We start from the raw sequence: 22,582 nt of genomic DNA, 5'->3' as shown, positions 1-22,582 counted from the left end.
GAATGTTTGACACCATTTTATTAATCTTCAACTGCAGTGGAAAAATATAACCTTTTACAAGTGCCGTCTTGTGTAAGCTCAAGTCAGTATATATATATTTTATATAAATTTCTTTTTTTTTCCTTTTTTTTTTCGTGTTTTTTTTTTTTGTTGGTTTTGAAGTGCAGCAAGAGACCAATACCACATTGAATCCGATCAAATAAAGAGCACAAAAAAGGCCGAGCAGTTTCCAAATGGCGTTTTATCCGATTCGGTTTGAACATTGAAATTTATCCTCATTTTGCGATCCAAAATATTACCTGAAGTCTCGTTTTTCAACTCTTTGGCACAATTTTCGTGGGCGTTCGGGCTGCTACAGTACAAGTCAGGAGAGACCTTTCCCTTTGCGTTCTCATGCCAATTCGAGCACTTTACACTTGTCCTTTTATTTAAGCCTGAAATCCTGTTTGACAATTTACTTCTATTCCCTCTAACGCAAGAGTTTGCTATTTTTTTGTCGTTTTTTTTGTGTTTTTTCCCCCATTTCTACATTCACAGTTGAACAATATTAAGGAAGGAAAGGCGCTTCGATGAAACGAGATCATGAAAAGCGTCACTCGGAACGGGAGCTCTGAACATTCGTCAGTGTTTCCCTAAAATAAAAAGCCCTAAAGAGCGACTTTCCTTTTATTCTTTTATTATTTTTTTTTGTCTTTTTTTTTTGGTTTTGTCCTTTTTTTTGTCTTTTTTTTTTTGTTTTTTTTTTACTCCTTTTTTACATCTCTTACGCTGCATCAGTAGACTGAACTCCGGTTAGTTTATGAAATGCAACAGCTAACCCTTTTTATTTTCGCTTGCTTGCTTATTTTATCGGGAAAAGATAAACTGCAATGACTCGAAGTTGAGAATGTGGACACCGCCTCATTCACACACACTCACTCCTAGACCCAAAACCCTTCACCCCGCTCCTCCCCGGGCACATCCTGCGGCTCAGGGGGTGCCTGGAGACCCGACGCTCCGGCATCTCCCCCTCCGGCAACCAACCAAAGCCAAACCTCAGACCAAAAGCACCACGGTTGAACCCAGTTTTCTCTCCCAAACGGGGCGCCGGAGCGGCCGGTCCTGGCGCGGCGGGAGAAGAGACCCGGTCGTTCCCTCTCCGCGACGGTGGGTTTATCTTACGCAAACCAGTGCTCGGCTCTCGCTGGCGGCGCTGCGGCGGGATTCTCGATGTGGTGTGTTTGTCAAGCCTCACTCACTCATCCTCTCATTCCCAAGCATTCAGCATCCGTGCACACTCCTCGCTTCCGGGTTGTGTATATTTTTTGTGTTATTTTTTTTGTTTTAAAAGATTGGAGATTTTTTTTCCAGTGGGGGTCGCGGGTGTCCCGGTGGTAACACATCTGCAAGCGGAAAGGGGCCGTCAACACAATAAAACACGAAACAGGAGATAAAACCAGCAGCAAGCACAAAAAGACAACTAAAAGAGAAATAATAGGGATCCTAAGGAACTTCTCAATGTGGGGCGACAAAGCTGTAACACTTTTATTCTCCTAAATTCTGATATAGCATCGCACCCCTCGCCACAATCTGCTTATCCTCAAATGCGTTTAGTGGAATCAGACTCTGAGGTTCCCAAGTTGGATGTGACCCATAAAAGAACTGAGTCCAAGTGTGTGCAGGACAACCTAAAACTAAACCAGGACTAACGAGCATCGCCCAGGCGCTCCCTGAACTCTGAGTGGGACTGAGGAGGCAACAGGTTTTAATTAATGGTGTTTGGGGAGCGCGGGATTGTCCCCGAGCAGCACAGGGGACGCATTTCAGAGCCCTCGAGCATGCAGGTCTCACAAACCCAAGTTCACCGTGTTTCGTGGTGTTTGTTCTGATATGAGACCGCAGATGGGGCTTATTTACAGCAAAAATAACCGAGAAACAGCCTTCTACAGAACAAGGCTTTTGGTGAAGCATCTTGGTTTAGCCAATGCAATAATTACACAAGGTGGGTGCCGGGGTGCCGGCCCTTACCAAGCTTGATTCTTCAGTTTCCTCAGCTCTTTAGTCGCCCAGGTAGCGAGGGTTTTCGTTTTGTTCGTCTTGGATCTCCTTCCTTCAGTTAGCAGTTCATGTATCATGGGTCTAGCTTCTACTAATTTGAGGACGTCTTTCCCAAAGGCTGTACACAAATCCCTGCGGAGCAACGAGAGGCTGAGCGTGCAAACAGATGTGCTGCCAGCAAAACATCTGACTCACAGCTAATGGCCTTTTTGAAAAGGCTGCATATGGTCACTCATTGCAGGAGGAGCGATGAGGAGTTTCCTGAAATTGTGATGGAGCCCGTTCAAACTCCTGCCCAAACACTGATCTCCCTGATGTCCCCATCAGCTCTGCCTAAATGTGACCGAAAATATTAGAACGCCCTGACCTGAGTTTCTCCGTATCTGTGGAATTGGGATGCTTTGGTTTTTTAAGCCTTGAAAAAGAATACGACATCTGGAATTTCCGTAACATGCGCTTTCAGCTCTACCCCCTGGTTTTCACCCTGTCACTTAAAGGACTTCACCTGCACAAAGCGCTTCACACCTTGGCTTAAAACCCAACGCGAGACTCTAAAACCCCAGAACTGACGTTAAACGCTTCAGACAGTCATAAAACCGCAGCTTCAGATGTTAAAGCTGTTGTACGACGGTTTCTATTGACTGAACTCACCCTATCAGTCCGGCGGCACACGCCACCACCACGTCGGTGTGATCCTCGTCTCCAGCAATGTGGTCGATGTAAGACAGGATAAACTCTACTCTGGGCTGCACCAGCATCACGTCCGCTGAAAGGAAACGGCTTGGTCAGCACGGGGTGAAATGCAGTTCAAGCTCAACAGTCTGCCCTTCAAAAGAGGTTTGTCGGCTGCCCCCAAACTGCCAAATTCTGGCCCCAAAGAGAAAGTTGAGACAGGGAGGGGAAAAGCTGTCAGAGGAGCCACAGCGAAGGTGCCAAAGCCATTCCCTGCTAATGGCAGCACAACATTGGCTCCCACACAGGAGGGGAGGAACGAGGATGTGCCCATGGATGTGGGAAGAGCTACAAGGATGTGCCCATGGACATGGAAACAGCTCGTCCGGGCAGAGTTCAGCCCATCTCCCTTTGTTGTTTCAGCCCAGAGGCGGCGCAGAGGGATGAAATACTCACGATGGACGTTTTCCTGGTCTCCCTTCAGCCCCTGGATGATGCCGGTGTACGCTTCCAGGCAGCCCTCCCGCAGCTCGTTCAGGTAATCCACCATGTCGTAGTCGGACTGGAAAAGGCGATGGGAAAGCACATTTCAGCCACGTGGCCTTTCCTCGTTTAGGATTTTAATGAGGGGACGCGATCGCGCAGCAGCGGTTTACCTTGTCAACCTGCGCCTGGGACGCCTGCTGCAGGGTGTTCAGCACGACGTCGAGGTACTTCTTAAACTCTCCTCCGATGGCAAGGGCGATATCGCCAAACACAGAGAGAATCTGAGGCTTCACGGACCTGTGGACGTTTTCATTCTGGAAGAGATTTGGGCACCATTACATTCAGCTGCTAAGGAGGGAGGAGCTAATAAATCAGGACATTTGCTTGCAATGTATATCCTCACCCCCAATAAATTTGGATTCCATTCAAATAGTAAGCAAGATAGTTGTCAAACACGCGATCTTCAGAGCATGCCTGACACTTCTGCTTCTCCCACCTCCCACTTTCCTCTCGGCGTGCAAGCCAACTGTTACTAACCGGCTAATGAGGAGGTAAACACTCACCCCCAGGTTCTCCAGGAGCAGCTGCATCACCTCGTCACAAAAAGGCAAGATGTTGGATTGCAGGGCTCTGCACAAGTCCCCAACCAGCCCCACCGCGGCCAGACAGACCTGCAAATAGAACAGCGCGACACCCACCGCTGAGTCAGGCTCTGCGCTCCGTCCTCAGCTGATTAAAACTGAGCAGAGCTGAGTCTGGGGCCACTAAACAGAGAATAATGACCCTCACACAGCTGATGAGCCCCTGCTTCGTTAGCCATTTCTATCGCACAGCTGCAAAGAGCCAAGCGTGCTTTTCCAGGGGGAGGACAAGAAACCCAGGGGCAGCAAAGGGACGGGGACTTGGTTTGAACAAATGCTGCCAAATTCAGTGGCTGATGGTCTGAACACCCACCCCACCCAGGACTTGACCCTTTAATGAGAATTCACAGCCAGAAGCAAACTCTGTCTTCATCAAGGCAAACTAATGCGCAGCCACTGTGAAAACGCAGGTGTCACATCAATCAAGCCCTTCTGCTGAATTCAACAGTTTGAATTTGTGCGTGCAGCCAATAATTAGAGACAAGTCTACGGGGCTCCAGGTTCGGTTTTGTCACCAGAAGCTGTGTGGGTTTGGTTTGGTTTAGTTTTGACACACGCACAGCTGCTGAACTCAGCATCTGAGAACTGAGACTGAACACGGGGCCGCGTGGCCTGAGCTCTACCTGGTACTCAGCGTAGTTCTTCAGTCCAATGCCGAGGAACGGCTTGAAGGCATCCATGTACTTCAGGAACTCGCCTCCTAAGACTGGGCATGGAAAATATTCTAGTTAGAAAAAAATCCCAAACTGCAACGTATTTGCCGGAGTTCATCAAAAGAGAAATGCCCAAACACAGGACCCGTGTGCTCCACGGAAGCGCAACACATCGAGTTAGAGTCTTGCATCTGGGCAGGAACAACCCCAGGTTCCAGTATAAGTTGGGGAATGACCTATTAGAGAGCAGCGTAGGGGAAAGGGACCTGGGGGTCCTGGGGACAGCAGGGGGACCATGAGCCAGCACGGGGCCCTTGTGGCCAGGAAGCCAATGGTACCTGGGGTGGGTTAGAAGGGGGTGGTCAGTAGGTCAGAGAGGTTCTCCTGCCCCTCTGCTCTGCCCTGGGGAGACCACACCTGGAATATTGTGTCCAGTTGTGGCCCCTCAGTTCCAGCAGGACAGGGAACTGCTGCAGAGAGTCCAGCGCAGCCACCAAGATGCTGAAGGGAGTGGAGCATCTCCCGTGTGAGGAAAGGCTGAGGGAGCTGGGGCTCTGGAGCTGGACAAGAGGAGACTGAGGGGTGACCTCATTCATGGGGATCAATATGGAAAGGGGGAGTGTCAGGAGGATGGAGCCAGGCTCTTCTGGTGACAACCAGTGACAGGACAAGGGGTAACGGGTTCAAATTGGAACACAAGAGGTTCCACTTGAATAGGAGAAGCAACTTGTTCCCGGTGAGGGTGGCAGAGCCTGGCCCAGGCTGCCCAGGGGGTTGTGGAGTCTCCTTCTGTGCAGACATTCCAACCCGCCTGGACACCTTCCTGTGTAACCTCATCTGGGTGTTCCTGCTCCATGGGGGGATTGCACTGGATGAGCTTTCCAGGGCCCTTCCACCCCTGACATTCTGGGATTTAGTCTGTGGTTCTCACACAAAAATGGAACATCAGTGAAAATGTCCCTCTGGACCACACTGAGATTAAAAAACAGTCAATTATTTGAACACAGACAACCCCTCCAGCACTCAGAGAGGATGTTGAGACCTTCCCAACTGGGCAGACCCCTCCAAGGGAGCTGTAAAACGTAGTTTTCACCTTCTAAACCTGAACCATGAAGCTCAAAAACTGATTACCAGAACCAATACCCATCCTGATGTGCTCCAACGCCCATCTTTGCCATTGTGATTTCTTTCAAACCAGAACAACGACCATAAAGCCACCGCTGACAAAACTCCACAAAACTACCACAGGTCACGAGTATGAATCATGAAGAACCATTAAATCTGCGCCGCGGTGGCACAAAGGGACCAGGTTCCCTCTGCGTGGAGCACGGAACAAAGTACCAGTGGGGTGTTTTTTCCCCTGCTAGAATTTGCATTGTAGCTACGTTATTAACAGAAAACAAACCACTCATTCAGGAAACACAATCTAGCGTAATCAGCCGGTGTCGGAGCTTCGCAGATGATGTGGTGAGATGCATGATGAGAAGCGTGCCTCAAGAAAACCCGGGAAAAAGCAGGTTTTTGGCATATAGTCAAAAAGAGAAGGAAGCAAAGGACACGCCTGCTGTGTAGCACAGGACCGACCTTCCACCAGGGTGCTGACGGCCATCAGGGCGTCCTCCTGCACGCCCCCAGATCCCGCCGTGCTCTGGAACATCCTCAGCAGCGACGCCATCACCACGTCCGAGATCTGCAGAGCGTCCTGGTGCTGCACCTTCCGCAGGACGTTCTGGTGGGGACGGACAAAGACATCGGGATTATTTCCACGGCCGCGAGGTCGAATCGCGCCTTCGCGTGTCCCGCGGCCGCGTGGCGCTGCTGAAAACGCGGCTGCTGGGTGAACGGGGCTGCTGCAGAAATGTGCTTTGTCAGGGCAGGCGTGATGTTTTAGCTGCATTCAATTTTGCAGCTACAGAACGAGCTGATTTCACCTTTCCTGCTGCATAGGCTGTTCTCCAGGCTTTCCATTTGTGAGCTGGCATTAAACGTGACCAGCTCAAACTCGGGCTTGTGGAAAAGCCCTTTTCCATCACCGCCATCTCTTACTGCCAAGTGTGGGCTGCACGGAAGCTTTGCTTCTAAACACAGAATTAAACTTCAGAAATATGACATAACAATGTCCCTACTGCAGTCAAACCTCTCCTACAAAGACGAACGGGAATACATTAACTTACAACCGATGCAAAGTGGGTTTACAGGAACGTGTTTAGCACTAGGGGGTCTGAAATAATGATTTTTGGAGAGAGCAGCGTAGGGGAAAGGGACCTGGGGGTCCTGGGGACAGCAGGGTGACCATGAGCCAGCACTGGGCCCTTGTGGCCAGGAAGCCAATGGTACCTGGGGTGGGTTAGAAGGGGGTGGTCAGTAGGTCAGAGAGGTTCTCCTGCCCCTCTGCTCTGCCCTGGGGAGACCACACCTGGAATATTGTGTCCAGTTGTGGCCCCTCAGTTCCAGCAGGACAGGGAACTGCTGGAGAGAGTCCAGCGCAGCCACCAAGATGCTGAAGGGAGTGGAGCATCTCCCGTGTGAGGAAAGGCTGAGGGAGCTGGGGCTCTGGAGCTGGACAAGAGGAGACTGAGGGGTGACCCCATTAACGGTTATAAATACATAAAGGGTGTCAGGAGGATGGAGCCAGGCTCTTCTCGGTGACAACCAGTGACAGGACAAGGAGCAATGGGTGCAAACTGGAACACAGGAGGTTCCACTTAAGTATGAGAAGAAACTTGTTCCTGGTGAGGGTGGCAGAGCCTGGCCCAGGCTGCCCAGGGGGTTGTGGAGTCTCCTTCTGTGCAGACATTCCAACCCGCCTGGACACCTTCCTGTGTAACCTCATCTGGGTGTTCCTGCTCCATGGGGGGATTGCACTGCATGAGCTTTCCAGGGCCCTTCAACCCCTGAACACTGGGATTCTGTGAGGACACGTGTGCTGTGTTATCCAGCACATCCCAGCAAGCAGAAGCAGCCCAGGTGAACTCCTGAGCTTCACCCACTCTCTGCCCGTCCCTTCGAGCACGAGAACTACAGCACACAGCTCTGATACACCCTGATTCAAAATAAACCTGCGAAAGAGAAAGGCTGATTCCTCAACCTGCAGGAAAAGGCTCCGTTTCCCAGACTAATGGGAACAGAAGAAAAACTGCAGAGAACAGGTCACACCACCCAACAAAGGGATTAATCTGAGCAGAGACAGACACTCTGCTCTGCTTTTGGTTCAGATTACACAATATTCTGTTACACCTCCAGAAGAAAACGCTCCTTTCTTCTCCGAGCTGCACAGAGCTGGGTTGATGCTGAATCTACGTCTATTACAGAGATTTAAAGCAGCGCCTCGACGCTGTTAATAAGCTCGGTTAATGAGTTAATACAGCACAGTAAGACCCTTCCCACGGTGTGAATGGGAAAGCTTCAATATCAAAAATCAGGAGGGTCTGATCAATTTCCTGAGTGATTTTTGGGGCAAAAAGTGGCTGTTTTCAGCAGACTTGGTAGGAATAAGCAAGGACTGAAACACGCTGGCACTCCGAGTCACACGGGCTGTTCATTACCAGATGTTTAATTTCAAGGACACTCAGCGCATTTTAATTAGTGTCATTTTAAATAAGAACACCAACCACAAGAGGCAGATGAACGAATTAAAGCCGTTATGGAGGTTTTTTTGTCAGTGCCAATCGAAGCAATTGTTCAGCCAACACCAGAGCTCATCTGAAAGCACACACCACCTCTAACACGCTGCAAATGGTGTTTTTCATTCATATTGCCCTAAATTTTAGAAGTCGTACTCTACTGGTGCCTTCTGAACCCTGTGTCACCTCCCACGCATCAGCTGGGCCACCAGATCCAGTTTCCTCATCCAGATCTCATCACCAGCCCTAAAACCGCCTCTTCCCCATGACCACGAACCTGGGTGATGGGAACTCACCTGTAGAGTAGCGCAAAGAAGAGACTGGAGATCGTTGAACTGGATTCTGTCGGACGTGCTCTGGATATGAGACTGAAAAAGACGAAACCCCATGTTAAAAGCCTGAGTCGCGGTCTGTGCAAACCCAGCGGTTCTGACTATGAGCTCCAGAGCTTTAATTTATATAGTTGTTTCCTCAAATCTAAGGCAAGAGGTTCTGTTTAGAAGCTTAATGCATCTACCTAGCTATAAAAATAAAAACCCATTGTACCACAATATATGCAGTCAGCAACAAAACTCATTTTTCAGATGAAGACAAAGCACAACAATATCTCAGCTGCTTGGTTTGCTTAAACCCGCCTATACCATGGGTTTAAACTGGGCTTTCCTACCTCCATCTGCAGCACTTGCTGGAGCCGCTCCATGATGACCAGGGTCGTCTTCTGCACAGCCGGGTAACAGTCCTTGGCACTGTTCTTCACGATCTCCATCAGAGACTCATACGCAGAACTCCTCAAGTTATTCTGGTGTCCGTCAGGCCTATAACAGAAGGAATATATTTGCAGTTCCCAGTGCTCAGGCTTGCTTAGAAACAGACTATTCTTTTTTAGTAAACCGGTAGCGGCTCGGTTTTAATGTTGTGACAAGCAGAAGGACTTGCATCCCGTTTCCCAAGGCTTGAAATTTGTGAAGCCGCTTTTGGAATATATTTTTTCCTTTCGCTATTAATAATGAGTTCTAATAGTTTTGGTCGCTGGCAGCAAGTACAGGAACTGCCATGCGCCTGGGCAGGTGAGCAGCACACGTTGCTGCCTCCGACACCACCAAGGGCGTTAGATCTGAACTAAAGAGCTGAGATCTGCGCTGAGATGACTGATGGGCTTCAGAGCCCTAAGCCAGACCCTGCACTTGTGGTTGGGTGTAAATGAGATGGGAAGAGTTTAGACTTTGAGCTGTTGAGACAGGGACACCACTGAAGGAGTCGTCCTGCAGCAAAAGGCTTCAACCGGTGACTGAGCTGATCCAAGGATTGAACTATGAGCTGTCAAGATCCACACGACCTTCAAGGCAAAGCACGAGCTCCAGCATCACCCTGATTTTGGCATCTGCAGAACCGAGAAAAATACTTTGCCTTGTCTATTTATATTTCAGCTTAGCTGGGCAAAGGGCGGTATCCAGCCTAACTGGGTCCTCGTCTCCTCCGGGAGCACCTGGATGTAACGCTACGGCAACAACCGCGGCGTAAAACAATCAGGGTAAAACGAACCGTTCGATACGCAGATTTCTAATTATGCCTCGCTGCAATCCTGATTATTCGGTGGCCTTGAAGAGCCTCACGACTACCATACAAAGATGTGCACGGTGCTAAACTGTGCTCAGAGACCTCGAGGTAAAGAGGGAAGGGAGATTCTTGGAGGAAACACCAGACTTACTAAAAGCCAATATGGACAAAATACCGAGCAATCATTCTGAGTGAAAAGCTTTCTTCCTGTGGATTAGCATTCTGTATTCCACGGGACACCAAAAAAGCCCAGTTCTGATAAACCACCATTCAGATCTAAGCTGCAAGAGGACCAACAGCCTTAAGTAATAATTAAAAGTGTTTTGGCAGAGCTGAAGCCAGCTTGTTAAGGGTTTAGCGTTACCTGTCTGCGGTCTCCAGCAGTTTCTGAACTATGAGCTCAAACGATGAGGACAAGCAGTAGGTTGCTGGTTCTTCCTGATCATCAGCTACATCTGCAGCTTCATAGGCGGCTTCAGCAAGACTAGAGAAGGCCTGAAACACAGAACAACCACCACTGTTATGAGTTCACCCTCACAAGTCCAGAAACGTCTATTCCAACGGTTTTAATGCTAACACAACAAGCCTAAAACGCTCCAAACGTGTGCCGTGTTGAACTTTGGTTCAACAGTGATGAAAACTTCCAAGATTTAAAATACAAATGCCTACACGGTGTTGGTGTTCACTGGTAGCTGTCAAAAATCAAACTGAATAACAGCAAATGGCTTGAACCTTGTGGGGGTGATCAGCACCGTCACAAGTTAAACCCCAGGTTGGACACGGCTGCTCCAATTCCCAACTGCAAGCGATTGTAACCGCTGAGATCCGGGTGGGATAGAGGAGTTGAAAGCCTCCTGATTCTCACTTCAGTCTGCAAACACAGCGTAGTCATCATCTGCAGCAGACAAAAGCCACAGCTACATGGACTTTTGCCAGATCAAGCTTCTGCGCTCAACTAGAAGCCTTCAAACCTCTGGAATACTAAGAGAATAAATTCTGTCATTTCTAAGACTTGTTTTGACATGCAAATACTCGTCTCCAGCTCAATTCCTGCTGAGCAGCTCTCTTAAAAGGCAGTAAGGGACACATCCTCTTTACAGCGACAATCGGATGTGCAGCAGACACAGGCAAAGCTACAAACCAACCCAAGGGACTGCGGCTCTGCGAGCGAACAAAGCAGCCTTGCACTCCGTTTGGTCCTGGAACCACCGCAGAAACAGGTTTAGGGGTTGGGAAACAAGGTATCTTGTGTGTTCCTTAAGACTGAGGTGACAAATCCAGCTGTCCCGAAGAGAAAAGCGCAACGCCGGTGTGTCTTTTCTAAGCAGCTACCACACCTGGCATCAAGGACAGTCCCCACAGTGTTTTCAAACCAAAGGCAGCTTCTACCTCTGTGAATATCAGCATTTTTCTCCTTAAAATCCATTTCTTCCTTTATTCTTTCCTATCAGAGCCACAGAACAGACCTGAAGTAACTGCAGAGTTAACAAGTTGTGCGTGCGGGATGACCAAGCCACGAATCACCTCTGAAACCCCTTTAGGCATGCGAGTATACATACGTGTGTGCGTCTATATTTGTAAATACGCGTGTCTATGTTCATATATGTAACACGAGCCGCGTACCCAGCAGACGTTGGAGGCCACGCGGGGCTCGGCGCTCAGCCCCTCCATCAGACACTGCAGCAGTGGCGCCAGGTAGATGTCGTTGATGGCGGCTTCGGGGAGCATCTCGCAGATCCTGCCCACGGTCCAGGCCGTCGTGTCTCGAACCACCACGCTGGGGTCCTTCATTAGCTCTATTAAAGTCGGCATCGCCTAGGAGACAATCACAGGCAGGAGAATGGTGTGATCCTACGTTGTGTATGGAAATACTATGGGTTTGTCAGCGTTTCTGGTATTAGTGGATTCCCTAAAGGTAAGACTGGAGAGGGGAGGACAGTCTAGACCCAGTTAGGCCACTGTCCTCGTATTTTAAGACTCATAAAGTTATTTCCCAGGTGAACGAGTTCAAAATTCCTGGCTCCAGATGCGTCCTGCACATCCCCGTGATTCAGACCTACTGCCTGCCCTGCGCCTACCCAATTTCTCCAAAATACTATAAAAAAGTGGCATCCTTTTGCTTTTCCTCAGATTAAGGACAACGTGCAAAGCAGGAATCCTCCTCCAAATAAATCAGGAAGTTTCTGTCCTACAAGGCTCCAAGAAAACCCACCAAATCCTACCTGTATGACTAGTGGTTTGAGCTGGTTTGGCTCTGGTCCTTCCAAAATGCACCCAAAAGCCATCACAGCCGCATCTCGGTATCGCCAATCCGGGTTTTTAATGTGTTCTTTAATAAAGGGCAGCACGTGAGGAACAATGTCGTCTTCGCAGCAGGTGGCCAGGAGCATGAGGCAAACTCCCGCCGCTTTGCAGGGGTTCCAGTCGTCATCGTCATCGTTTTCATCCTACGAAAAGAGCATCCTGGTCAGTCTGGGGGGGAACACCCCATCCCACTGGATTTACTGCAGGTAACATCACCGCCTTATTACCAGGTGTTCTATTTAGGAATTAATTCAGGTCTGAAAGCACCGGCTGCATCTCTGGTAGAGAAGCAACCTGAGTTATTGGCATCTTCTGTACCTTCTCATCTTTACTGACACCCCGTACGTCTCCCAAGCTGCTCCTCTCTCATCCAGGCTGACTTTACCCTTTGATCCATCCCATTGCCCGCTGTACCAGTTAAAGAGCTTCTTCCCCGCTCAGCCACTTCCAAATTCTTTTGAAGCTGTGTACCTGCCATCCTCTGATCTTTATCTTTCCTGTTCTAACAAACGCTCTGGAACCTCCTGCAATTTAAGTCTCCACATCTAAGCAGACAGCAATACAAAACTAATAGGGAAGCAATTCCCTGGATTCGCTAAGAGCACCAAGCACTTTCCCAGCTCGTTGCAATAAGCCAAATGAACTCCATCCTGTACGGCTTAATTAACAGCTTTATTTTATAATTAGACCTGCTGTAGCAAGTGATTCTATTAATTCTGATTAGACTGTGAAGCACAGTCCAAACAAGTCCCTGTGAAGTGCTTAATAGGTACTAAATAAACATGGACTTCGCAGTTCAAGAAGTAAAGCTCAAGAATTCCAGCAACTGGATCGCCAGTGACGCAGAGATTGGTCTCAACTTCACGAACATTTCGTTAGGAACAAGGACAACCACCCAACCTCTCCAGAACCCATAAATACAAGCATGTGCTAAGAGAATTCAGCATCAGAACGACACTGCGTGCAGTCTCACAGTCTCAGCCTTTAAAAATCGATGCATCATCCCATCAGAGTGGTGCATGGTGTCTCATCACAGACCGAGGACTGCGACCGGCGTGCCCAACACAAAAACCATCCCGAGCCACCCGAGGGACCCACAGCACGTCAAGAAATCACTTGTGCAAGGGAGCATTGACTGCCGGCCCGGGATTTGAAAGTGGGCATAATAACCTATATTTTTGCCATGGAACTCACCTGTTTCGTTAACGTCTGTGTTAGAATCGGGACCAAATACTGTAGCGCTCCCTTTGCGTAGAATTTGCTAGTGTGCTCTGGAGGCCGCCCTTGCTCTGCTGCCTGGAAGAGAAGGTTACAAGTGATCCTCAGTGGTTCTACGGGCACGAGGTCCAAGTGACAAACTCCAAATCCTCATTTGAGCGCCTCCCTCCCCTTCCCAACACCAGCTTTGAGTTACCACAACACACAGGAACAACCAATCCCAGCTAAATATTCAATAAGCAATTTCAATTTGCCATTCCACACACATCTAGAGCCCCTCCTCATACAGATATAAGTATTTTCAGTTTGCAGTTATGTATAATTAACAAGTGACCCCGAGCAGAAGTGGCAAAAGGTCTTCGGCATGTAAACGTGCTGCTGACTGTCCTTTTATCCTTGCTATCCTTGCTTTTTTGGGCACTCAACATCAATATATATTTAGCTGCTTTTAAGGATGGATATGATTCATCTAGAGCCCTTCAAAGTTTAAGCTATTATTGATGTCTGCAGCTAATTTATGCAAACAGCATCTGCATGCAGAACAATACCCCAAATTCATCTCCAGCCCCATCCACTGCAAGGGATGATTACTTTTATTTCATCCCATCATTTTACACTTAACTCATAAATAATGTATTACATAGAACGCGATCAATCTTTCTATGCACTGGGGTAGGGCTGAGTCTATAACAGACCCCAGGGATCCTCCGTGTCAGCATCCATGAGGCCTCCAAGGCACCAACTAACTCAAGAATGGTCCGTGTATCAACACAATCCAAGATGCCACCTTAACGAAGCAACAACTCAAAGATTTTAACGATACTGAGAAATATACTGTGCCTAGTATAGGTGCTTAATGCACATTTAGGTTCCAGGAGTAGCTTTGGAAGGCTATAAAGAAATCAGGCAGCTGTCATGTCCCGTTGAACAAGCGTTCAAGCTACACTGAAACTAAAACAGAGCCTAAAAACACAACCCAGGAGGGATTCCAGACACCATATCAATGTTCCCAAACAGACCATCACGGGCAGTCACTGCTTTTTAGCATCGCTCGGGTCTCACCTCCGAGGCCTCGATGGCCAAGTCCATCTCCTCATCGCAGACGTTGGACCAGAACTCGATTCCCTGCAGAGCCACCTCATCGATGTCGCTTTTCATCGCTTCAATTGTTATCTTTGGAAAGACAAAAGAAAGGAGGACGTCTCAACAAGCTATTTCTCCTGAAATATGTGGCCAGCCTTTCAGCTGACTTACCACCAGTCGGTAGGTGGTTGGTACGAGATTTAAGAGTGAAATCGGATGCCATGCAAGTTGAACTTTTCCTTTTGGATTAGGACAAAGGAGTGCAGGAAGATCAGATTAACTACAGAAGAGAAACCCGAGTACTCACAGCAAAAAGCGCAGGGCCCATGTATGTCTCCATATACTGATAATAAAGGGACATTATCTTCACCAAATTCTGTAAGGCAGCCACTCGTACCTGTCGGGGTAGGAAATGGATCAAAGATGTGACTTTTCTGAGCGCTGTAGCCCACCGCAGATCAACAACCCCCTTTCTGCTGATTTAGTTCACTCCACACCTAATGAGATCTCTCACAAGAGACATAAACCCTCCGAGTAGTTTAATACTTCTAACTTTAAAACTCATTTTGTTTGAGTACTTAGATATGCACTGATCATTTAACGGATTGTTGCTTATTTCATGTAGCATTTCCCACCCGTTTGCCGCCTTCCCCAGAAAAAACCAAGCATTTCGTTTCACTCACCCTTGTATCTGGACACTGCGTTGCTTCACAGACTACTTGCATAATAAAGTGCCTTTCAGACTAGAAAAGGAAATAAAAGAACATTAGAACTGCCTTACAAAAGCATTCAAGGCTTTGCAAACCTTCCTATGGAGGATTTATTTTGAGTCTGGACTAATACAATCCCTTGTGTAACACTTGTAAAGATCAAGGAGCAGCACAGGTTACTATTCACTGCAGTATTTGAAATAATTTCTTCCCCCAAACGGGAATCTCAAGCTCAAGTGCCTAACGGGCTGTCCAAAAAGACAAAGATCCTGCTCTTTCCTGAACCACTTCAGCAATTGCTTCAAGAAACCTCAAAGCTCAGGACATAAATTTCTTGAGGGGCAGCACCTGGATACTCGCATTTCATAGGGAGATTTATGGCCAGGCTATTTACAGTGGAGAACCCAACAGAAATCCAGGCTGGACGGATCGTGCACCTCCCAGCCCAAATCCTGACAGACTCTGCTTGATCCCCATCAACACCAGTTGACCGGGGGAAGTTTCCATTACAAGAGCTTCTACACTGAAGGTTCAATATTAATTCCTCCTTCCCCACACTCCCCTGGGAGAGACCTGGAGGACAGACTCAAGCTGAGAAGGAAAAGAAAAATCAATAGGTGCGTTGGTTCTGAACAGGATCGCGTTTTGAGGCCCATTTTGAGACTCCCAGGCCTTCCTCCCCCAACAATTTTCCGAGGGAAAGTTAAATCTGGATGGCTGCCACAGCACTTGAAAGAAAGTGCTGAGCCAAGCTCGTCCTCTTCCAGCAGCATTACAGAGCGGAGTTTGATTAGGAAGCAGAGCATCTAACAGGCTAAACTCTACGGTCACGCTCAAACTCATCCCAAAAAACCTCAGCAGTGCTTCCTTTCCCACTGATGAACCTCTGGAGATTTCCACAGCATTTCCGCATCACAGCAAGAACGCGCCGGATTGACAGAGATGAATCCAAGTCTCAGCCGTGACATAATTATGCATCAAAAGTCAGCGTGGTGCATGATGTCTCATCACAGACCGTGGATCCAGCCCTTTGCGGTTCAGGCTGGGAACCATCCTGCTCACCTCTTTGTCGAAGTTTGCTTTGGTGAACTCCAGCGAGTTGAGGAGCGCGTTGGTGGCCGCCAGCTTCACGTTGTTGCTGGGCTCCTCCTTCCTCATCCCCTGGATGATGGCCGTCAGGATCTCGTTGGATTTGTCCTGAAGCTGCTCTGGATCCTAAAAGAAGCGTCGATAAAGTTATTTGCCTGCTGAACAGCTTTCTCTTTATTTTAAATACCCACTCAGTTCAATCCCAAAATCCACAAAGAGAAGTTTTAAGACATTAAGGCCAAGAAGCCACTTTGTACACCAGAAGAATACAAGTACATTCATACACCATTGCGTCTTTACAGCTCCTGGGACAGGAAAGACTGAGCTGAGCACAAATACTGCATATTCAAGCCATAAACGCCAAATAAACTCCACTGTTTCAAACAAGCTTCAGACTGCTTGACTTGATTCAATCAGCACGTTAAGAACCTGATTTCCAGTTGGTTTATACACCGGTCAACACCAGCAGCTGCAGTGGAGGTTCTTATTGGTCAAGTTGCTAATTGTTTTTAGACACAGAGCAAACTTACACTGCCCAAGCAGCAGTGAGCGCTGTTGAGCACTCGAGGCTTAAAGAATATAACTAAGAACATAAAGATTAACTTTTCTTTGTGGTGAGTTTGAAGGCTGCAAGATCCCCAAATAACTGTATTTACAGCAGAATTTATCCAGAAGTAGATTCCCAAACTACATCACAAACTGTGTCACAACGTGACTGAGACTACAAAACTCTAAGAGGGATCTTGGTTACAAAATAGTCGACCAGAAAGCCAGGGTGTCCAAAAATCCCGAGGCCAAGGACTTTCACTGACCCTCCAGCAAGCAATCGAACCCAAGATTTCTCCTTCTGCCTCACGGGGTTTTTGCAGGCGACTCACAGATATTTGCTGCAACCAATACTGCAAACTACGCTGCTAAAACCACGAGACCTTTTGTAGAAGGTGCCTCAGAGCTGAATATTCTCACGTCAAAAATTCCTAAATTAAGGATATGGAGAGTCCTCACATGAGATGAAGGTATTTGCCAGGTTTCTCCGACGTGGAATCAAATGCTTGTGGCTCACGTGTAACATCGCACACAGCTGCAGTTTTATCACAGCATCTCTCACTGTTATATGATCACAGTGACCTATAGACTTAAATCTGCACCTTAGGAACAATGACCTGGATTGATGCTGCCAAAGCAGGTCGGTCCTTCCAGACACCCTCCTCGTGTTTCCCGCCGGTACACAGACATTCCCCGGCCAGGAGGTGAAAGACAACAGCGAGGAAGGAAAAGGTGCTGGGGAGAGGCTGGGCCAGCACTTGGATAAACACATCAAAAAGACCCGTTTGAAATGTACTCACAATGTCCTGGCAGATGTAGCCGATGGCCTCCAGCGTGGACTCCTTCATGTGCTCGGTGCTGTGCTGGTTTGTGACATTGGCGACCAGCTGGGGGATGAGCTCGGGCCACTGGTTCATGGGGATCTCGGCGCAGGCGATTCCGGCCACGCACTGGGACGCCGAGCTGGGCCGGTACGTCTCTGTGCCCAGCGTCTGCAAAACCTGCCCGAGACAACAACCCCACACCCTTCAACATCGGCGACTCGACAAACGGCCACCAGTTTGCCACCCAAGTCTTTGCTCGGTGTTACTCCAAACGCCCCCCACAATAAAGCAGTTTGCTCATTCTGTTTTCTTTTTTTCTGCTTTTCTTTGTATTTCTAAACGCGGCCACAGACAAATGATTGAAATGAGCGTGGCCGCGCTGTCCCCGTTCAGGAAGCGAGACCCAGCTGCGCGGTGACACGTTTGTGCCACATCCTCTGGATCCCACACACAACGTGACGTGCACCGACTCACCCAGCACCTCCCCGCTCGGGCTATAAAGCAAAACTGGGAACACTAAATTTGCGGTTAAAGTAAACCCACTCCCCCAATACCAGGCTCTTTATACCAAGATAGGGATCGAATCATTTTAACTGCAATCAATCAGAAAAATTAGTTTTTTGTATATGTCAACAGCATTGTTTTAAAAAAAATAACAGAGGGAGTGGCATTTGTTTCAGCATTTCCAATTAAAAGCCTCCATTTTCCATATATCCACTTAAACACTGTACTGTCAATCACATAACCCTGTGGACACCCAAGTGCGTCTTATTCCCAATGGCCAAAAACCATTAAGCCACCCGTTGTGCCATGGCGAGTCCTGAACTTCACCCATCACAGAGCACAAGAGCCCTCAGGTGAATTTCCCACCCTGTGAATATTTAAATATATGATTTCCTATTTGGAACTTGGAAATTTTGGACCTTATTCTACCCTTGAAATTTGCCAACGGTGCAAACGCGCGTGTTCAGACACGGAGGATGATTCCAGGGTGTTGATGTGGATTGTGAAACAGTCGAGGAAGATGTTTGAGCATCAGAAAAGGGCAACACCAACCCTGTTACAGTCACCAGTGGGGAAATCACATCCAACCACACCAGACTGCGCAGAGGCTGCTTGTAAAAGCATTTACAGGCGTGAATTTAGCCTCATAGTTGTTTTTTGCCCTAATAATTCTAAGATAAAACACGCCACAAGCAGCAAAGCACCCAAGCAAGCGCAGATGATGTTTCTGGTCTCGCGACAAGGAGCGGCCGCACAATGGAAGATGCATCAGGTGGAAAAGGATGGATAAGATGTTCACCCTGTGAGAAAACGGGCGGAGAGGCCCCAAAGTCCCCCAACTTACGTAGTTCTTGACCTCCCTGCGTGCGTTGGCGTCGATGGCGAGCCATCGCTGCTGGTACTGAGCCTTGATGTCGGGGTCCTTGGACGTCAGCGAGTTCTTGATCTGCAGCCCCGCCGCCACTCGCGCCACTTGGCTGTTGCCGGGGTTGGCCAGGACACGCGACAGCTCCACCAGGAAGGTCGGCTGGGGACAGAGGAGCCATCAGCACCCCGAAAACATCGCGAACAAAACCCCATTCCCCACAAAACCCAAGGGGGACTCACTGCAGCTCCATCTCCAGCAGCAAATCGCCACCGCGGCGGCTCTATCCCCAGATTACGGGCGTTAAGCTCCTAATTAGAACCGCTGGAAAGCGCCGTAAGTAGCATTGACTTTGCCGGATTTTTTTCCAGCTTACTCCAGAGACCGTTACCTTCCGTGCTCCTGCCCGCTTTAAGCGTTCCTTTAAATAAACCGCCCAGATACGTGTTTTCGGGATGGGCGAAGAGCAAAACTCTCTGCTGGTCGTTCCCTTGCTCCGAGGCGAACGCCCCGACTATAACCTAACGCAGGAATTGTCAAAATGTGAAATCAGATGCTCCTCTGGCGCGTTACGGGGAGGTTTGTAAGCTTATCAATTTGCTTCTCTACCATCAAAGGTGCGCGGACACACGCGGAGATTCACCCCCCCAAAAAAAAGCACGGACCCGGGGGATAAAAATACCCGACATTTGTGCCGCTTGCTTTAGGTGAGAAATTAAATCCTTTCGTGATCTGAGGGCTTTGCGTTTCCGAGGCTTCCGCCTCATAGGAGATGCGGCTGAAGTTTGGGCAGCGAGGTTTCTCCTTTCGCTGCCTCCGTGGAGCGTTTTGCCTCCTAGAAAACCTTTCTAGGACCTAGAAAAACCTTTCTAGGACCAGGGGAAACGGCTGCAGCGCGTTCAGAACCGTCCCCCGCCCACCACAAACCTGGTTTGGCCAAAAACGTTGCACATTCAGATACACGGGACCCATCGCTGGAACCTCTGAGAACTTCAGGTACACGGAAAGAGTTTTGGGCACCAAACCGATGAGCGTAAGCCAGATACTCCGAAATCTTAATGCAATAGATAAAAGCCCTACAAATATACCGCAAACCCGCTCCCCAACCATCGAGGTTGCTCATGTTTTATCCACTGAGTGTATTAAAAGTGAGGAACCATTCAAACAAAGTTCACAGGGCAAAATACAAGCGTCGCCGCCACCTTTGAGGAGACGACTGTACCGAATTCAAAGGTGAAGGAGCCTCCTTGGATTTCTCACTCATAATTTAGCAAAACCCCCCCCACATTTTGTCTTTACGTGGAGCTTTAAGAATAATTCTAGCTAAAAACGAGAAGCTTTTCATTCAACCTTCCAGGCTTGAGGCGCAAAGCAGACGCACACGACCTCGGCTCTTACACCTACAGAAGTGCCAGTGAAATATGTCAGAAAAGGCTCTAAATTAACGGTGGGAGGAGGAGGAGGGGACGAGGAAGGACGAGCCGCTGCGTGGCTGCATCTCCATCCACCGGAGACCATGTAGAACCTCTTGCATCTCACCCCCTTCTCATCCATCCCGAACCCCAAATCATTGCTCCCCCGCAAGGCCGAGCCTTAAACTGCTCCTAAAGCCCTTCCCAAGGCTGGACCGTTCTGCATCCCCGTCCCACGCGCAAACTTTTAGTCCCAGCTCAAGCTGCGCCGCCCTGACCCGGCTCTCTCAGCAGGTATCAGTGAACCTTGAAAAACCAGCGGATCCCTCGGATCTTTTAAAAGCCCGAAACCCAGAACCGCAGCTCGAGCGCATCGCCCCGAAATACTTCACGTAACACAGCCCGGGAGGCTCCGATCGTACCAGGGGGGTCCTGAGACTGAACAAACAGCATTGCAGAGAAAAAGCCGACATTTCGGACAAAGGCTCCGTTAGTCCTGATTCCGAGGGACGCTTCGCACACCCCGAAACGGAGCAACGTCAGTAAAGACTCTGTGACCTTCCCGGTTTGCACCAGTGGATGCGGCTGCTTAAGAAAGCGAAAGATGATGGTTTTTTGACAACTACGCTGCAAAAATGCTGGGAGCAGACACTGGGAGAGCCCAAGGCCACCAACAGCCCTCCTGGGGCCACCAACAGCCCTTGTGAGAGCCTGGGGCCACCAACAGCCCTCCCGGGGCCACCAACAGCCCTTGTGAGAGCCCAGGGCCACCAACAGCCCTTGTGAGAGCCCAGGGCCACCAACAGCCCTCCCGGGGCCACCAACAGCCCTTGTGAGAGCCCAGGGCCACCAACAGCCCTTGTGAGAGCCTGGGGCCACCAACAGCCCTCCCGGGGCCACCAACAGCCCTTGTGAGAGCCCAGGGCCACCAACAGCCCATGTGAGAGCCCAGGGCCACCAACAGCCCTCCCGGGGCCACCAACAGCCCTTGTGAGAGCCCGGGGCCACCAACAGCCCTCCCGGGGCCACCAACAGCCCTCCCGGGGCCACCAACAGCCCTTCCCTGCGCAGACACGGAGCAGCAGCAGCTCCAAGCCTTGACTAAGCACCAATTGCACTCGCTCCCCCTAACGAGTCCCACTTGCCCGCCCTGCGCACGGATGAGATGTGGGTTTCGCGGGTTTTTTTTCCTGCCTTTTATGTTTTTGCCTTTTTATTTGAATTTTAAGGAGGCCACGGGGAGGAGCCCAGGAGCGGGTGAAGCCCCTGACCTCCCCCGACACCCCTTTCTCAGGCCGTGGCTGCTCGGGCGCTCCCGTCCCACCCCAGCGGAGGGTGCCGGGGCCGCTGGCGGTGCCGGGGGGGGCGGCGTTGCCGGGATGGGCCGATGGCGGGGCCGGGATGGGCCGGCGGGTCGGGCGGCGCCCGGGGCAGCGATGGCCGCGGCCGCACATGGCCCGCAGCCGCTCCCGCAGCCGGTACCGCCCCCTCGCCCGGCGCCGCGCTCCCATTGGCCGCCGTGAGCAAAAGCCGCGCTACTATTGGCTGGGAGCAGCAGCCGGGCGCGGGCAGGGTAGGCTGCGCTCCATGGCGGTTCGGCCTGACCGGGCGGGGCGGGGGGGGGGGAGGGGAGCGCTCGCCGCCGTTCCCGGCCCGTTCCCCGGGCCCGTTTCCCGCTCACCAGGTTCTCGATGGCCGCCTGCTCCAGGAACTTCTGCGCCGCCTCGAGCTCGGAGCGGTCTGCGGGGAGGAAACGCGAGGGGAACCGGCGTCAGGCAGCGGCTGCGCGGGGCCCAACCGCCCGGGCCGGTGTTACCGCGACCCGGTTCCCACTCCCCTCCGCCCCGCTCCGGTTCCCAACCCCCGGCCCAGTCGCCCCGCCGCCTCCCCCACCGCCGCCCACGCCCTCCCGGGGCCGCCGCCTCGGCCGCCCCAGGGGTGCGCGGCCCCCGCCCCGCCCGGCCCCGCCGGGCCTACCCGCCGTTCCCGCTCCCTCCCTCAGGCCGCGCCGCCCGCGCCCTACCCGGTGAGACCGTCTTCTCCAGGATGGTGATGAGCTCCATGGCGGCGGCGTGGCGGCTCCGGCGCCGGCGGAGGGAGGGGGGGAAGCGGGGCGGGCCGGAGGAGGGGAGGGAGGGGAAGGGAGGAACGCCGGGGCCTGCCCCGCGGAGGCGGCCGAGGGTCGGTGCCCGCGCTGGGCCCGGCGGGGTCGGCGGCGGCTCCCGGTGCTGCGGGCGGCGGAGGAAGAAAAGGGCCGCGCGAGCGGGGCGGGCGCGCGCGCGCACACACACACACACACACACACAAACCGAGCGGGGCGGGCGGCGGAGGGATACACCAGCCGCTAACCCGCCGCCC

At 50.6% G+C, this 22,582-nt stretch overlaps 1 protein-coding gene across 2 annotated transcripts; it reads right to left on the bottom strand.

Moving 5' to 3' along the window:
* On the bottom strand, positions 1-22,545 carry KPNB1 (karyopherin subunit beta 1). Of its 2 annotated transcripts, XM_065039676.1 has the most exons (22): positions 22,248-22,545; positions 21,906-21,964; positions 18,792-18,974; positions 17,420-17,620; positions 16,047-16,199; positions 14,958-15,017; positions 14,582-14,671; positions 14,254-14,364; positions 13,168-13,269; positions 11,892-12,116; positions 11,293-11,484; positions 10,034-10,164; positions 8,780-8,927; positions 8,409-8,480; positions 6,074-6,218; positions 4,460-4,542; positions 3,759-3,866; positions 3,366-3,509; positions 3,166-3,271; positions 2,689-2,803; positions 2,008-2,169; positions 1-1,382 (listed from the first exon to the last, which is right to left on the bottom strand). In XM_065039676.1, coding segments are annotated over exons 1-22 (2,631 nt in total). In that variant the 5' UTR covers positions 22,288-22,545; the 3' UTR covers positions 1-1,381. The 2 variants fall into 2 exon arrangements, with proteins under 2 accessions (XP_064895748.1, XP_064895747.1); XM_065039675.1 differs by lacking the exon at positions 1-1,382 and having other exon boundaries at positions 2,004-2,169.
* Between the last annotated feature and the right edge of the window lie 37 nt (positions 22,546-22,582).

This window comes from Columba livia, chromosome 23, assembly GCF_036013475.1.
Source record: "Columba livia isolate bColLiv1 breed racing homer chromosome 23, bColLiv1.pat.W.v2, whole genome shotgun sequence".
Classification (NCBI taxonomy): domain Eukaryota; kingdom Metazoa; phylum Chordata; class Aves; order Columbiformes; family Columbidae; genus Columba; species Columba livia.
This window is presented reverse-complemented; position numbering and strand designations above follow the sequence as displayed.